The following is an 18,736-nucleotide window of genomic DNA, read 5'->3' as shown; positions in this document are numbered from 1 at the left end:
GTGTTTTTCATGGAGTCAAGTGCAGCTAAATAACCTTTATTTCATGTTCATGTTCTTTGATATATTCTTGAATATACTTTAGTGGAAATATTGCACAGTGTAGTCCCCTTATATTGTGTTTGTATCAATTTTCAAACTTTTAACATAGTTTTTAATTTTGGGGAAAATTATATTATATATTATTATTATTTTTACAAAAATAATACATTTACTAGAACCAAACTTTTAAAATCCAACTGGGCTTTTGTTTTGTATTTGGCCTGTGCATCTTGGGTTAGTCCCCCCTCCTCTCTCTCCCCAACCCACCTCACAGGGTTGTTGTGAGGAAAATAGGAAAAGGAAGGTATGTTTGGATATGTTTGCTGCTTTGAGTTATTTATGAAATTAATAAAAGCAGGATATAAATAAAAAAAATTAATCTAATGGAAAAATTAAATATCTTATTAGCAAATCTGTTTTTCCATTATTATTATGTAAATCCACTCAGAGGCATCATAACTGAAGTTTTGGGGGATTTTGTGTGTGTGTGTGTGTGTGTGTGTGTGTGTGTGTGTGTGTGTGTAAAATTTCTCATAATACCTAAAATAGTTTTACTTGCATGATTTTAATGAACAGTGCACCTGAAACATTAACATATTCTTATTTTTATTTGTCCAGCATTCACAAAGCTGATTACTGTCAATGGACAAGAATATCATCTTCAAGTGGTTGACACTGCTGGCCAGGTATTAGTTTGGGTTTAGTATCTTCAGATTGTACAGATACTTGTTGATGTCCTTGGAGAACTGAGTTATGGTCAAATAGGTTCAGTCTTTTTAGTGTTACCTTCTTCACACACATTATTGTAATATGAAGACTCCAGTGGTTAGGAGGCTGGAGTAGTACATGCTGATCCCCCCCGTCTCCCTTCCCAGCTGTCTCTTTCCATTCTTGTCTCTGTCACATTATTCCCTGGTTCTCCCTCTGTTGAACATGAACTTCTGAAGATCTGCAGTCCTGGAGAAGCGCAGGAGCGCTGTGCTTTTGTTCAATCAAGCATAGGTACAATGCTTCTTTAGATGTCTCTGCTAAATATGAGTTTGGGAAAGAGGGAGGTGAGTACATTAGGATTCCTCCCCATTTTAACTTTCCAAGTTCACCAAGAACAAGAGGAAGAGCCACTATCAAGTCAATTCCTGAGGATTTATCCAACCCAGGTCCAGGGGAGAACCATGACCTAAGAAAATGTCCCACACAAGACCATCTGTAATTCTCAGATGGATAAAGGGAGTGGCAAGATTCTGTGGCCACCACCTTATAATATAAGTAGTATTGGCAAAGTTTGTCCCCAATCAAGAAAATGCTATGGTAAATGGCCCTATCTCTGAAAGGTGCTTGGACTGGCTAGGAAGGCAACCAAAATTGCTTTAGGACTTTAAAAATGTCTCATAATAAGCAGCAGGATTAAAATTCAAATCTTTGGAACTTAGACTGTTGTTTGGTCTGGCCTTTTGTAGAATACTATATATGTCCATTCCGGATTTTGCTATAAACTAAAATCTGAAGGGTTTTTTAAAAACCTTTGTAATGCAGTTGAGCATGTACAAAGTTACTAAAGTAGTTTATCTAATTTTGCATTCTTAACAGCAAAAATATAAAATTGATAAAATTTAAATCTAGTAACGTAACAGTTTATTTTAATAGTCTCCTTGCAACTCAAGTTTAATATAGCAACTTAGAAATGCAAAGTTCAATTTTACCAAATTCCCATATAGCATTTGTTAACATCATTGGTTATAAACTTGATTATATGGACATGCCATTTTCAGTAATATGCTTCTACGCCTTATATTTTCAACTGAATTTTTGCTGACCCTTCCACAGGCATTGAAATCTTTCAGCTATGCCTGGAATTTCAGGAATATAAGACATGGTGGTGAAAAGATGTCAGTTTGTATACATTCATTTATGGTGTTCCAATGATGTGATGATTGTGTTTAAACTTAAGCATCAAAGATTAGAATGTGTTGATACAGAATTTTTAATGCAGCTTTATCTTCCAACAGGATGAATATTCCATATTTCCTCAGACCTATTCCATAGACATCAATGGTTACATTCTTGTTTACTCAGTCACTTCAATAAAAAGGTAAATTAAGTTCCTATATACTATACACTATATCAGGGGTCTTCAAACTTGACAGCTTTAAGGCTTGTGGACTTCAACTCTCAGAATTCCTTCTCTAGTCATGTTAGTTCAGGAATTCTGGGAGTTGAAGTCCATCAGTCTTAAACTTGCCAAGTTTGAAGACCCTTGCACTACGTTGTCTAAATTTGAGCTGTTTTAATCTGAGCTTCAGTCTTTCCATAAAAATGAAAATGTATAGGCTGTGGTTGCTTTTCTACGCATTGAGGAGTTACAAATACATGAGCAAAATATATACAATAATGGAAGGCTTAAAATCAGAGGAGTTTAACTGTATTTTTTGCTTTTCCCTCACACTGCCAGTTTCACCACTGTTCCTCAGCAATGTGAACCTACAAGGAAAAAAATATGTGGTCAGAGCAGTAATTACTATCTAATGTCAAAGCGACCTTTTAATAAAGCTAGGATATAAATTGAGTAAATGCTGTTAGTACAATTACAGTCAGTTTTACAGTACATGTTTAAAGTTATGGGCATCTGAGATAGTCTAAATGCTAGTCTAAACACTGGGATTTCTAAACTGCATATGTGTGAGTTCAGAACAGTCTCAAGGTTATCCACTATTTTAGATAACATATTTAAAAATTAAACAATGGAACAAGTAAAAATATCCAATGATTATGCGGGAACTTGAAATGGAACTGATTTGTTTCTCACACTTTGCCCTAGCAAACAAGGGGTGATAATTTATTCTAGTACAGTCCTGAATTCTCTAGTAAGTTGGCATTTGTTTTTTGTTTTGTCTTCTAAAGGAAAAACCTTGCTGCTTTCTCAAGGGAGCTAAAACTTGAGAAGCTAAATCCCATTACTCTAAATCTTAAAACTTTTTGCCTTCAGTTCGTTCTTGTATATATGGTTATATTGTGATGCTGCCTGATTGTGTGTGTAAAATAAGGCAGGCAAGCAGAGTTAAGACTCAGACAGACCTCCTTATTGGAGTTTGTGGCCCAGGATGTATGTTATACAGGGCAACAAAGAACAAGTTTTTAATGGACCAAATAAGCTCAGCTTCTGAATTGGTACTGAGGCCAACACTGGAAATTTCCTTTGCTGGAACTCTGCTTCATCTGATGGGGACTCAATTATCGCTTTCTCATATGTGTGTGTTCTTGGCTGCAGGGGATAGAAAATCTTTTAACTTTTGCTTTTTTTTTTTAGTTTTCCAAATTAATATGCTGAAAACTTTTGAGAAACTTCTTACATGCAAATGATCTTTTTTTTTTTATTAAAGCCCTTTCTTTCTGCAGTGGCTTTCAACAGATCTGTTTATGGTTTATTGATTTCAAAGATTAGTTTCATTAGGATGCTTTGCCCCCACAATAATTGATCTTGTGTGAAGCGGCCAAGTATATGTATCCTCTTTCCAACTGACCTTGATAGGGTTCGGGCTCACCACTCTTGCTCTGCAAGCCGTTGCCTTCCCAACTCCATGGATTGCCCAGCCCTTCCAGGTGGCACACGTTGTTGGCATCCTCTCACAGAAACATAGAAAACTGATGACTGAAAAAGACCTGGTGGTTCATCAAGTCTGCCCATTAAGTTTTTGCTGTTGTTGTTGTTGTTTTCTTTTTAATTTATTTATTATTTTACTTTAATTTTTTTAACATTTTGCATCCAATTAGAAATTCTAAATCTGTTTTTAACAAAAAAATGCCGTGATTTTTTGAAATCTTAGAAATATGTATGCATAGCTTATTAACATTTTTTTGAATTAAAATGACTGAAATCTCATGAGATTACGTGGCAGACCCTGGTTCTTGTAATATTGGATTGCTTCCTTTTATTTCATGGCATCCATAAATGTCATATTACTTATCCCTTACTTATACTTATTTATACAGCCCAGGTGGTCCTCAACTTATAACTCCTATCTCTAAGCAATACAGTTGTTAAGTAAGCTGCACCCAATTTTATAACCTTTTTTTGCCACAGTTGTTAAGTGAATCAACATGGTCATTAGGTGAATCATATAGTTGTTAAGTGAAACTGCCTCAACTGATTTGGCTTGTCAGAAGCCAGCTGGAATGTCGCAAATGGGGATCACAAGACCCCAGGATTCTACAATCATCATAAATACCTGCCAGTTCCAAGTGCCTAAATTTTGATCACGTGACAGGATGCTACAACAGCCGTTAAGTACAATAACTGATCCTAAGACCCCTTTTAGTACTATCTTAACTTTGAATGGTTGTTAAATGAATGATCAAAAATATATATACATACATATATACAGTCTTTTGCTTATCCTGAAATATATGTCTTGCACTTTGGTATTATTACCCTTTTCTTCTTTTCCTTTGTTCCCATCTGGGTTTCCTTTCTTGGCATTTTATTTCTTTGTTTTTATGTTTCTTGTATTGTTACTGATTTTTAATTTTATTAATGCTTTTAACAATTTGTAAATCCAGGGTTTCTGGGAATCAGGTAGCATATATATATTTAAAATAATAATGTCCTTATAATAACCTCCTTATTTTGAATATACAATCATTGTATTTAGTTGTTATGAGATTTTACCATTTAAAAAAAATCAAATTCATATGCAGCCCAATTAACATTTCTTGCCAAAGATAAATTGGGCTAAAGATTAATTGATCATTTCAAAATGCATCTCTATGAGAACGTTATCACGAGCAAGTTTTCACTATGTATGGACTAATTTTTTCCAGGTCTCGTTTGGCACTGGAGTGCCAGGTCACCAAATCTCTTTCTGCTCCAGACAACCCACTGCCAGAAATGACCCAATCTCCCTGGAAGGTTTCAATTTGCTCTCTGGAAAGACAGAATGTTATTTTCACAACCATCATTCTTATTTTTTCACATTTATTTCTAGGCAAATAGACACTCTTAAGAATCATTTGATCTATTTAAAACTATTTGTAGACTGGGTAGAAATGTTACGAGTGCAACTTTGATTGTCAGATATAATGTCATCCTTTTATTTTGCAGTTTTGAAGTGATTAAAGTTATCCATGGCAAGTTACTGGACATGGTGGGAAAAGTCCAGTAAGTAGCAACAAAGTCATTTTCATTCCATGATTCATTTTAAAAAAAAATTTTTTCTATTGTCTTACTCTATGAATTTGATTCTATTCTGAAATGAGTTGTATGTTTTTTCTTCCTCAGGATTCCCATTATGCTGGTTGGGAATAAGAAAGACCTGCATATGGAACGGTACTGAATATTTCTCTTTAAACAGGAAGGTTCTACTGCAATCATGTTAAACTTAAAATATAGTGCAATATTTAAGGGTCTAAATATTTTCATCTGATTCTTTTTCCTGGCCTTTTGTTTGCCTATTATTTGCTTGTAAACCCAACTAAGCTTGGATCATTGGCCCGTCAATGACCTATTTAGCTGAAGGCAAGTATTGTGGGCCGCCAAGGACATGCTATATTTATCCTACATTTATCACTTTTCCCAGGGTCTTAGGGTTATTCGGGTTCAATCTCACAGACTCTCGATGTAGCTGGTTAGATTAAGACCACATAAGAGGTTCAGGTTCACCCTTTGGTTTTCACAGGATATGTAGGAGGTCTAGTGTTACCTAATTCTTGACTTGCTTTCTAGTTCTACAATGAATCCATGTGGCACTCGTGTCTGTGCATGCCCACACACTCTTACTCTCTTTGTAGGGCAAGCAGATGAAAATGTGCACTTGTGAAAATGAATATTTTTCTTACATTAAGGGATAGATCAGGGATAGATCTGAGGCAGTAGTACATTGACAGCTGTATTTGTTAGATCGTTCTGAGGTTTTATTTTCTCTTTGGGCAGTGTTTTATTGCCTTCTGCTCCTCTTTGCATGTTCTGTCAAACATGAGATTTTCCCTGGCACATCATTTCCTACATTACAATTATTCTTGAAAATGTTATTTACATTCCTTGCTTCTTATTTAGGTTATTCTTAGGCACCAGGGTCTTTATTGCTACTGCTACATCTACCAATACTACTCCATTGAGAATTTTGGCCAGTTTCATGGCTTTTCAAGATGCTTGCAGTAAGACGAATAATGCGACATGTAGTTTTCTTCATTGGACTGATAATGTGTACTGCAGCAATAAAACTGCAGAGGTTTCTCCCTGTCTCAATTGCTTTCTCTAACCTGACATTATTCCCCAAATGCATTGGGATACCACTCCCATAATTTCTAGCAGTTGATTTGTTGGGTTCTATAAATCGTCTAAGAATTCACCATATCTGGAAAAATTGGGCTAGCTGGAAAAGTCGCTTAATATCAGAGATATTTATACTTGCGTGTGTGTGTGTGGCTTGGGGCTGGGCTTTTTGAAGGGCTGCCTGTCCTCTGTTGCATCTATCTGGCTTATAGGATAGGAAGGCAAAGCTTGTTATGGATCCCATCAATGACGGGATGTACATATGGCGGGACCATGAAAAGGGCCCTTCTCCGTGTTGGCCCCTTCTCTATGAAACATAATCTCCCCCCCCCCAAAAAAAAGTTATGGTTCGCGCTCATCCAGTTGCTTTTCCAGAAGGCCCTAAAAACTTGGTCTTGTCAGTGGTCCTGGGAACCCTGAATGGAGACAGAGCTAATTAAAAAGCTGATTACATTGTGTTGTACTGTAGGGGGTTTATATACATTTTTAATGCATTTTGATTACATGGTGGATTTTTAAAGAATGTTATTTACCCAACATATGTGTGAGTTGGGTAGCTATGCAATTGTATTTGACTTAAATCACAACTGAGCTAAAAATTGCCATAGCTAAGACAGATGTTAGCATTGAGACAGATGTTCAGTGAGTTTTGCCTCATGTTATGCCCTTTCTTGCCACAGTTGTTAAATGAATCACTTCAATTAAGTTAATAACACAACTGTTAAGTGAATCTGGCGTCTGCTATTGATTTTGCTTGTCAGAAGGTCACAAAAGGTGGTTGCATGACCCCTGGGACCTCTGTAAATGTCATAAATACGACCCAGTTGCCAAATGTCTGAATTTAGATAACATGACCATGGGGGTGCTGAAACAGTTGTAAGTATGAAAACTGGTTATTAGTCACTTTATTCAGTGCCATTGTAACTGTCACTTAACAGTCATTAAATGAATGGTTGTAATTCAAAGAGTACTTGTATAAATTTATTTAATAAATATTTAATGCTTGAGCCAGAACTCCTAATTATGATAACAAATTCTTTTGTTGTTACCTCACATTTTTGAATATTCTTTTAGAAGAAAGATCCCCCAAATAATGACCCCTTCTGAACTAGTCAGTATAGGATTCTGTAAAATGTATGGCATTTCCCTTATGGGCCGAATTGGTTGTTCCAAAAATAACACACAGCAAATTGCTTGTGAAGCTGTTGTAATGTGCAATTGGAGATGGTGCCTAAGTTGTTACTACCAAGCAGTTGTGATCATTTGTGAAGGTATAAGGTCAGTCTATTACCTGAATATCCCTTTCCTTGCATATATACCATATTTTTCGCACTATAAGACACACTCCCCTCCCCCCCCAAAAGTGGGTGGAAATGTCTGTGCTTCTTATAGAGTGAATATTGTAGTGGGGGTAGGTGGATTGGTGCATTGCTGCTGGGAAACACTGGAGTCTTCGCTGCCGAGCAGCTGGTTGGCGTTCAGGCTCCCAGAATACCGCCAATCAGTTGTTGTAGGTAGCAAGGATCACCACTGCAACTTCTGCCTATTGCCACCCATTCGCTGATCATCACCCACCCATTTGCCATGGTCCATTCACCGCCAGTGGGTGGTGGCGAATGGGCCATGGCAATTGGCAGTGAGCAGGTGGCGGTGGACGAGTGGCGATAGGCGGCAGTAAGTGATAGGCAGTGATCAGCAGCAAAGTCTCCAGTGTTCCACGGCGGTGGCAGCAGCTCAGCTCAGTTCAGTGGTGCTGGGCGCAATGGAACAGAGCCCTGTTGAGCCACATGCTGGGGCTGCGATAATGTGCTGAAACTGACCTTGCTGTTTGCTGCAAGGACGCTAGCCAGATGAATACCGGATGGATGGTGGGAGGCAGAGGCAGATTTTTTTTTTCTTGTTTTCCTCCTCTAAAGGTAATGTGCATCTTATGGTCCGGAGCATCTTATAGACTGAAAAATACGGTTATATAACAATAAGAGTCCGTCCCTTCCCAACGATATGTGATTTGCATAACCCTGTAATGGAAATGACTGCAGATTGCTTTTTCCATGCACTGTTGATCCACATGGTCAAAATTCAGACGCTTGGCAATTGGCTCATATTTATGACGGTTGCAGTGTCTCTAGGTCATGTGATTCCCCTTTGGCGACCTTCTGACTGACAAGGCTACAAAAATCATACACCAGGATTCTAGAGCCCAACTACCATTGAACTTCCAAGTTAGCCAATGGCTCTTCTCCCTATTATGAGTCTCTCACAGCAAATTACCTTTTTCTCCACTCCAGGGTGATCAGCTATGAAGAAGGGAAAGCTTTAGCAGAATCATGGAATGCAGCTTTCCTGGAATCTTCTGCTAAGGAAAACCAGGTAACAAATTTTTTTAGATAGACAGAGATGGATGGATAGATAGATAGATAGATAGATAGATAGATAGATAGATAGATAGATAGATAGATAGATAGATAGATAGATAGATAGATTCAAATCCCGTTATTGAAGTTGAGCAAGAGAGAAAGAATAACCTCAAGAGCCTGTTTAAAAATATTATTATAATTATAAAAACTTTTATGTCACTGAATCCTCAATAACTCTGGATAATAACAACAGACCAGCTTTCAGCCTCATACAGTTTTGCACAGCAATCCAGTCAGTTAGTTTATATGGATGCACAGAAGGCAAAACAATTTGTGATTTATTTCATTTTTGAGGGGGGTCATTTTGCTTCTATTTTTATTTATTTATTTTAGAAATGAATATATGCCACATGTTTTTAAAATACTTACATCTCATGTCATTAAAAGCTGTTTGTTTATTTCAGCAGCATTCTTATCTGGTCACATAAACTATTATTTGATTGCTTTCATAACCTGATGCTATTCCGCATCAGACGTTTCACTGGAACAGATACAGGGAATCAACCATTTTCAAAATTTGGTAATATGTTGTTGGTAAACAAACAATTTGTTTTGTGATTCATGTTAGTCCTTTCTTCAGTGTTGCTTTTGTCTTTACAGTACTTTTAAGAATGGAAACATTTTTAAACAGGCTTAAACAAAATTTTTGTCCTGGCATTTGGGATTCCCCTCTCCTTTCCTTTAACTCTCTCTTTTTCTTTTTAAATTCATTTCAAAGCTTGCTCTCTTCTTCCATTATTTCTCTAGCTGGAGCTGCTGGTTAATAGAGTATGTATGTGGGAGAGGAATTCTCCAAGTCAGTCTTTGTACAACTTGGTAATGGCCTTCTTTCAAGGGAAAATTCAAGACTGCCATTTATTTGACTCTTTCTGTCACCAATCACTAATATGTTACCCATTTCAGTCAGTGAGGCTATTGTGAAACTGTTGCAGATATCCGAAACTGAATATAGCCACTTGATTCCAATTGCCTAAAACGTTTTTTAAAAAAGGTAAAAGAGGATGTTAGGGTAAGAATCACTATTTTCCATGGCCTATCAGGGCAATTTTAACTAGAGTATGAGATAAAAAGTGATCATGAATTGGAAGACTAGCTCAAGGGTGCCAAATCTTGGCAATTTTAAGACTTGTGAACTCCAGCTTCCAGAATTCTCCAGCCAGCATAGACCATTTCCAAATACACTGAAAAAGATATTACTAGTTTTCCACTCAATCCCATGCAGCCTTAGGTCATGAGATTTGAACCCGGATTAATAATAATTATTAATAATTATACTGAACTCAGCAGTAGTAAAGTTTATGCCCTGGCCCAGTGGGTGAGACCAGCTATTGATAACATACTCAGCAAATCACAAACCACTGGTTATTAAGATGAGAATATATTTTCCTTGTTTCTAAACTCCTGATTCATTAATAGGATTTTTTTCCCATCAAAATAATATTCCTGGAGTGTTTTTCCTAAAGAGAAAGTGAATTGCAGATTTGAAATCTGTGTAGAAAAAATGTTGATTAGTTGTCGATATAGTTTAGGATTGTGCTAAAATAATATTCAGGAGAAATAAATTAACTAGCTCCTTTATGGACCATTTATATATAGAGAGAAATACGTTGATATGGTGAATTTGTTCATTTGATTTTAGATTTTAAAATGTCACATGAGACCCTATGTACATCTGGCCATAAACAAAACACAGTTCAATTACTTGTTGTATTACATTTTTAAGATGCCTAAGGGGGCATTTAAATGCATGGAACAAATTAGACAGGAAGCCCAATTCAAAATTACACCTTGTTGACAAATAATTCTTGCAATATAAAGAGGCAGGCTATTGGATTTGCTATTGGGTTAATTCAAAAATGTTGAAAGATGGTTTCTTACCAAAAAAAATTGCACTTCACAAATTACTGGTACCAATATTTTCTCCTAGAGGATTTTCTGGGCAACTGTTTCTTCTTCAGTCCCAATCCTTAAATACAATCCTTAATGCATGTTTTAAAAACAGTGGAGGCAAAAATTCTACCGAAAACCAACGGGCACGGTAAGAGGCAGCTTATTTTAATCCGGCTGCAGAAGGCTAGTACTGTGTAGAAAATGTGTAGTTCCTGGGTTGCTGCTCCTGTGTATTCCTTACTGTAGCTTTCCTCAACTTGGTGATTTCTGGATAGGCTAAGATTACATTTCTCTAAATACGCAACCAGAATCTCCAGGGCCTCTGTGACTTTCAAAGAACAGGTGCAGTACCTAATCCACCCCAGTTAGCCACCAGCACTGGCACTGGAGATTAATCATTGTTCTTACACAAAAGAAAGAACTCTGTACAATTGTGCATTGGGTTCTTAGAAGATCTCCTTCTGTTTCCTTCTTTCAGACTGCTGTGGACGTTTTCCGGAGGATAATTTTGGAAGCAGAGAAGATAGATGGAGGATCTTCACAAGGGAAATCGTCCTGCTCAATGATGTGATTGCACACTGGAGGCTCTAAAGTGGGGATATGTCTTCTCTCTAAAGAAGCAAACTGCCTGTTCCCCTCACAGTGAAACTACGCTTTTTATTCTGTTAACTTGAACTATATACACTCAATTTGAGACTTTTCCCTTCTGATTATGTTAAAGTCTGACTCAGAAAGGCTTCATTTTCATTTTTAAATTTTAAGCAATCATATTTTCAATTTATATATTTCTTAATATTATGACCAAGAATTTATTGGCATTAATTTTTAAATGTAATTGGATTAGAATAATCATCCAGATGAAGCATATTGTTACACTACTAACTAGGCTTAAATATCAGTGTTTCTTTGTGTTCAATGTATACTTGTAAATAAAATACTGCAAATTAGGTGTGCCTTATTGAAGTTCTTTCAGGATTGCAGTTCTTTTCACATTGACAATGCTTTCCTTCAGTTTCCCAGGATAATACAGTTCAGTGTGACATTTCTGAACTCTGATGGTATATGTCAAAGAGAAAATTCTCAAAGTAACTTAGAATCATAGGTCAGGAAGGGACTTTGGGGATCTTCTAATCCAATACCCTGTCCAAGGCAGGAGATCTTATTGCATCCGGGACAAATGATTGTCCAATCTTTTCTTGAAGGTATTCCACTGATTAATTTTTCTCTCTGTTGGAATGTTTTCTCTATGTATGTCCCATTGACAAGTTTCTACCCATGACTGCCTCCCTAGACAATAAATCAGTCCTCTTCTCAGTGACAACCCCTCAAATGCTGGAAGACAGCTATCACATAACTCTTAATCCTATCTAGATAGACTAGATACACCTAGCTTTTTCAACAGTTCATCATACGATTTAGTGTACAGACCCATTATCATCTTGGTTGCTCTTCTCTGCACACTTCCAGGTTCTCAAATATCTTCTTTGTATTGTGGTGGTCTGGAAGATTTTGCTGGATTGACTGATTGATATACAGAAACAAAAGCTCCCAGCAGAAGCCTCATCCTAGCCCATGTAGGGTGCTTGGGGGAGAGCTCTCCCCCACAGCTCTCTGGAAGATTAAAAGGGTGGGTTCCCTCAGATCTCAGGTGGTTTCTCAAAGGGTTGTGGTGATCACCAAGAAGGTGCACGTCTGAAATCCCATTAGGTGGTACCCACATTTAAGAGAGGACTCCGGCTTAAAGGCAGTAATCAGACCCTGGAGGAAAACAACTGGGAATCAATACAGCTGACATAGTGGTGTTATTTGACACCCCAAGGTGCACATGCTACTGCATTCTGCACCAGTTACAGCTACCTAATTGTCTTCAAGGACAGTCCCACGTAGAAGGCATTGTAACAATCCAAATGGAAGATGGTTAAGGTATGGGTGAGGATGAGCAAATGCTTTTGGTCCAGGTGTCAATCATTTCAGCTGGCGAGAGCTTTCTTGTGCAGGAGGAGGGATAACACTTCAGAAGGAGAGTGTAATCACACAATTGAAATCCCCGCTACATGCAATCCAGAAAACGGGTCACATCTTCAACTGCAAGATTTCTACTGCCATCTTCACCCACCCACCACCCTGGAGATGTCCCTAATGACTGGTTCTCACTGTATGGCAACACTTTAGTGATTATATTTTAATTTGGCATTACTTGTGTACTCTTAACTTTGGGGGAAACATTTTCTCCCCTTTGGGGTTTCATATTCTTGCAAAGATTATTTTATGTTTGCAGATCCTTTGCTCTGAAATAGATCTGATCTGAAAGTGGCATGACAAACTTTCCTGTCAAGCTTATCCTGATTCAGCTGACCTGTATGTGAATGTGAATGCATCAACTGACCACCATCACTGAATGTGTTTTAAGTTGATGGTTTTCATCCTGACCAGTTAATGGAAACAGGCTGCAAAACAATTGTTTTAAATTGCCAGCTATTTTACTAGGGTAAACAGCATGTTGACCATTGTGGTCTTTGCTCACTTAGTAGATCCTGCGCACAGTATTATAATACACATTCAGCCATTGTAAAGTTGCAATTAGGCAGAAAATCCAAATCACTTTCCTTGATGATGCCACTTGCCTTTCTCTTGTACAGTTAACATATTTGCGGGGTGAATCTCTGTGCTAATTGAAAAGAGTAGGAATGTATTTCTATAAATTATACTACCATTTAATTTTGCTCCAAGAAAAAAAATAGGACATTACAGATTCTGGGCCATAAGGCTTAGAAATGGGCAAATCTGAATCAGATTATTATTATTATTATTTTAAAAAGTATTCTAGGTGAAGATTTTTTTTGGAAAATTTGATAACAATTTGTTATTAACAAAGAAGGGATTAGCATGCACTTTTCCAAATAGCTTGAGTGCAGTACAGATAATACAATCACAAATTGGGATTCAAACTTCTATTGCTAAGCAAGATGTTTGCTAAATGAGACACCTGATTTTTACAACCTTTTTGCCATGGGTAAGCAAGTCAGTCATCATGATTAAGTGCAGGGGTGTCAAACTTGATTTCTTTGAGGGCCAAATCAGGATTGTGTTTGATCTTGGGGGGCCAAGGGTGTGTCCAGGGTGAGTGGCCAGTTTGATGTCATTCCCATCAGAGGCGTCTGTGGTGGTCCAAGGGCTCTGCCAGTGAAAACAGATTCCCAAGCTCCGTTTTCGGCTGTGACAGCCTCCTGCAAATCTCTGCCAGTGAAAACAGAATTCGGAAGGGCCACCCTTCCAACCTTTCCAAGCTATGAATTCGCTGGTAGAGGCACGCGAGCCAGGCCTTTGCAGTTTTCAGGGTGGCTTCGCAGGCCAGATCTAAGCACCCCGCAGGCCGAATCTGACCTGCAGGCCTTGTGTTTGACACCCCTGGTTAAGTGGGTCCAATTTCTATTGACTTGTCAGAAACTGGTTGGAAAGGTTGCAAATAGTGATCACATGACCCCAAGATACTCCAACCATCATAAATCCATGCGACTTGCCAAGGGCCTGAATTTTTATCATATAGCTATGGGGGTGCTGTGATGGTCATAAGGGTGTCGGTCAGTCTTAGCTCTACTTTTTCAGGACCATTGCACCTGCAAATGTTTTTGAGGACAATTTGAATGGAATGCTTGCTGCTATTATAACAGAAGACTTAGGGCTGTTGCTAGAAACTTCATTATAGAAAATCTTCTCCAAAACAGAGCACTAATCCAGGCAACATTTCCATGGTCATTGACCAATATATTCCATATTGAAACATATACAGATAATCCTCAACTTAAAACCACAAGATGATTGAGTTTTGCCCCAGTTTATGACTTTTCCTGATACAGTTGTTAAGTGAATCACTGCATTTGTTAAGTGAACCATTTGATCATTAAGCAAATCTAGCTTCCCCCGTTGACTTTGCTTGTCAGAAGGTCGCAAAAGGTGATCCCACGACCCCAGGACAATGCAACTGTCATAAATACATGCCAGTTGCCAAGTGCCTGAATTTTGATCCCATGACCATGGGGATGCTGCAACTGTCGTAAGTGTAAAAAATGGTTATAAGTCACCTTTTTTCGGTGTCCTGGTAACTTAAAATGGTCACTAAATGAATGGGTATAAGTCAAGAACTAGCTGTAGCATTCTGGCCCTGGGAATCGGTAAAATGGCCCTGGTCCTAGCAGGCCCTAGATTGCAAGCTGTCTTCTTCTTCTTAGGGCTCAATTTCCCCATCTCTGGAAAAAGGACAATTGCCATTAGCTTTATCCCCAGGGTATTGTGGAGATTTAATTAGCTTATGTCCCCAGAGTGCTTTGAGCAGAGATCTTCCTGCTAATAAATGATGTGTGGGACCAAAATAGCACTTGCTAAGCCAGTTTACTGATTTGCTGATTATTTGGGAATTAACCCTGTAGTGCTCATAACCTTTGCAAGTACTAGACTAGAGCATAGAAGGAAAGTCAGATCAAAGATTATAGCACTCTTTTGAATCCAAGAGAAGTTAACTTTCCTTCATTTCTAGCACCACAAACAGGAATAATGCTTAATAAACAACAATCAGGTTTGCAGTCTGCTGAACAGATGTGCACAATGTAACTGTTGGTGTTTTAGCAAGTATAGAAAAGTAAATCGGATAACATACAGAAATCATATATTATTATGTTAATGTTACTTGTTACTAACTTATTAATGATGGCCATTCATAAAGCAATTGGTTAGTAACAATCTTGTGTTGGTGAACTAACTATAAGTGATGTGATAAGAAAGCAAAGGCTACTTATGCCTTTCCAATGGCTGCAGGCTAACTTTTTCTCAGGTAGTTGGTTAACACATGGATAGTTTTTTGTGTTACACCAGCATGGTATAAAAAAGCATGGTGATCTTGCTTTCTTGGGAAGAAATTAGGCTTGATGGACGTGCCAGATCCTCCTCCTGAAGTCACAGATAAACTTGCTTTGGAGGACTAAATGACAACAGAGAGTCCATGTTCCAAAACAAATCATGTATGTTTTAATGTTGATTGGTAATATTGTAAACCATTTCGAATAACACTTTAAAATATTAGGTCCACAGAAACAATTCTGCAAGAGTTTATATTTTGTATGCTGATTCCTTATCTGCTATAATATAGAGGACTGGAAATATCCAGGACTATTTTTCAATGATTTATGTGACAAACTAATAACAATCAATACCTAAATAATGTTGTTTACTGAAATCAGGATGAGACTAGTTTATTACAGATTGTTTATGTCAGGCACAAACAACCAAACCTTTGTAGAGTTCAAGCTTATTACTTTATTATCTCAAAGGTGCTTTTTCAGGAGGCCAATGGACGTTCTTGTTTTTCCTTTTGAAGATGTTTCGCTTCTCATCAGCTCTGACAGGATAGTAGGGAATGGAAGGCAGGCAGTATAAGGATTTGCATCCTTTTAGAAGGTCCTTGAAGCACTTGGAGGTTGACCTGTGTCCTCTGGGTCACCTTCCATTCTCCACTATCCTGTCAGAGCTGAAGAAGCTTCTTGGATGAGAAGTAAAATGTCTTCAAAAGAAAATCAAGAAAGTCCAGCTGCCTCCTAAAAAGACACCTTTGGACAACTATGACCTGAATGACTGAGAATCTCTACAGACTTTTAGCTATACAATTTGTGATGAATACCCTTTGGAGCACAGGTCTCCAAACTTGGCAATTTTAAGACTTGTGGATTGCAACTCCCAGAATTTTCCAGCCAGCTATAGGAGTTGAAGTCCACAGGTCTTAAAGCTGCCGAGTTTGGGGACCCTGCTGTGGAAGGTGTGGGAGTAGGAATGCATTTCCAGAGGAAAAAATTGCGGACCACAGGAACCAGGAGTGCTGCTCAGATGATCCTGAGGACACAGATAAATTTCCAAGTGCTTCAACAACCTTTAAAACAGGGGTGTCAAGCTCAAGGCCCATGTGCTGGATCGGCCCATGGAGTGCTTAGATCTGGCCTGTGGGTTCACCCTGGAAATAGCAAAGGACCAGCCTGCGATTCCTCTGCCAGCAAAAACAGAGCTGAATGAAAAACTGCTGGCGATAGAGAGCATAGAGAGCATTTTAACATATTGCACCTCTGTATGGTTTTGCCAATTGCACAGTGGACAGCACTCCAGAGGGTTAACGTCATTGCCCCTCAGAGGATCATGGGTTGCCCTCTCCCCTCTTTGGAAGAGCTTTATAGCTCCCACTGCCTTAAGAAAGTTCAAAACATTCTCAAAGATCCATCTCATCCTGGGAACCCTTTTTAAAAAAACTATTACTATCTGGCAGACAGTACACAATAATAAAAACAAGGAGAAATAGGCTGAAAAACAGCTTCCATCCCAGGGCAGTAGCTCTTTTGAATTCTACCATATAGTGCAACATTGGTGCAGTGTCGGGGGTTTCCAGTTCAATGTGTGGAGGGTGAAGGATGTGTGTTTGTGTTTATTTTCATGGTCATAGTCATGATGTGCACTGAAGATGGTGTTTGATTTGGTTGTACGAGGTGCAATGACAATAAAGGAAACTGGCAGAGTTCTCAGGCCACCACAGGCACCTCGGATACAAGCTATGTTGAGCTGACCACGCCCACCCCAGCCACACCCACCCTGGCCCCTCAATGTTAAATACAACCCTGATGCTGTGCTCCATGAAATCAAGTTTGATATGAAAAGGACCAGCTGCCTGCAAGGAATATACATCCTTCCTTTCTCCACTATCTTGTCAGAACTGAAGAAGCTTCTTGGATGAGAATAGAAATACCTTCAAAAGAAAAAACAAGGTTGTCTCCTTAAAAATCACCTTTGGGACAATCATAACCTGGATGAATGAGAATCTCTACAGATTTTTACTATTTTATTATATACTGTCTATTATACAGGAATCGCCAAACTGTTGGCCTTCTCCTGGGAATAGATAAAATAGATATATATGGAGTTTTATGAGAAGGGGGTCAGTTCTGGATCTCTTGTGGCTGTACACAGAGCTAATTTCATTCTTGATCCCCCCTCCTTCCCAACAATTTTAGTGAGTCTACTTTACATCAAAGGAATTCATAATTGGCCTGCAGAAATGGGAAGGAATACTAGATGGCAGCAGTGTGTTTCTACAGATCTGTACTGCAGTCTAGTGGATGTTTACATTTCTGCAGCCAGATCTAGTAAACCTAAGTTTATCTGGGGGATTTGGAGACTGGACAAACTGTTAGGTGGAACAAGTTTCTTCTGAAGATATTTAGATATTCTAAGATACGAAGCTTAAATTAAAACAGACTATGTGAGAAACAAGAGGTTATCTTTTCAGTATTTCTTTCTAATTTTAATTCAGTATTTGTCAACCTTGGCAGCTTGAAAATGCGTGGACTTCAACCCTTACAATTCCTAACCAGCTAGGCTTGCTGGGGAATTCTGGAAATTGAAGTCCATACATCTTCAAGCTACTAAGGTTGACAAACACTGTTTTAACTACCAAAGGTATTTTAAAGGAAATAGTAAACACTTAACACTTGTTATAGAACTGTTTCACAGAGTGATTCTTAAATTGTCAGGTTTACATTAAAATTCCTACATCAACTGAGTCTAAGCTTTGCAGTTCTTGCAAAATAAACATGAATTATTCCCAGGATGTATTATTTGGTACCTGGTCTCTGCTTTGTTCACTTAAGGAAGAATTTGCATTGTTGGTAGCCTTTGTAACTACCAACAGAAAACATCCCCAACTAAACATTCTCCCTAATCAGGGAAAGTGTTGTTTCTACTTTCTATGTTTATGTTTGATATCAATTTATTGCTAAAAAGATACTGCAAAGCAGAAATGAAATTTAAACATTCCAGTGGACTGGATTATTTCAAGGGGCAATCTGGGGAAAATCTGGAATTGTGTTGTCTTGCCAGTCAGATTCAGACAACTGGGGTGGTCCACAATGTGCAAACATTCCCTTTGAAATGGAAGAAGGGAAAAGGGGATTGAGAAATAACAATGGAGAGCATCCTAATTAATCTAAATATACAATTTAACAATGATGTTTATAAAGCTCCCAAGAGGAAATTTGCATTAGGAACCACACACAGTGTTACATGCTGGAGCGAAGCTGCATGTGTATTTATTTAT

At 38.2% G+C, this 18,736-nt stretch overlaps 1 protein-coding gene across 4 annotated transcripts in view; it reads left to right on the top strand.

Moving 5' to 3' along the window:
- RHEB (Ras homolog, mTORC1 binding) overlaps positions 1-11,558 on the top strand; it is a 29,697-nt gene extending 18,139 nt beyond the window's left edge. The window contains exons 3-8 of one of the 4 annotated variants that reach the window (XR_015740183.1): positions 658-725; positions 2,046-2,128; positions 4,855-5,191; positions 5,312-5,359; positions 8,593-8,674; positions 11,090-11,558. Coding sequence is in view for 2 of the 4 variants with exons in the window: in XM_026719892.2 (XP_026575677.1) it covers positions 658-728; positions 2,046-2,128; positions 5,135-5,191; positions 5,312-5,359; positions 8,593-8,674; positions 11,090-11,182 (434 nt within the window). In the remaining 2 variants the exon portion in view is untranslated. Of the gene's footprint in view, positions 1-657; positions 729-2,045; positions 2,129-4,854; positions 5,192-5,311; positions 5,360-8,592; positions 8,675-11,089 lie in introns of all 4 variants that reach the window. The other 3 variants (XR_015740182.1, XM_026719893.2, XM_026719892.2) reach the window with 3 other exon arrangements.
- Positions 11,559-18,736: the final 7,178 nt, after the last annotated feature.

This window comes from Pseudonaja textilis, chromosome Z, assembly GCF_049901715.1.
Source record: "Pseudonaja textilis isolate UNSWEBS1 chromosome Z, rPseTex1.2, whole genome shotgun sequence".
NCBI classification, from domain to species: Eukaryota; Metazoa; Chordata; class Lepidosauria; order Squamata; family Elapidae; genus Pseudonaja; species Pseudonaja textilis.
Note: the sequence above shows the minus strand (reverse complement) of the source record. Positions and strands in the feature narration are given on the sequence as shown.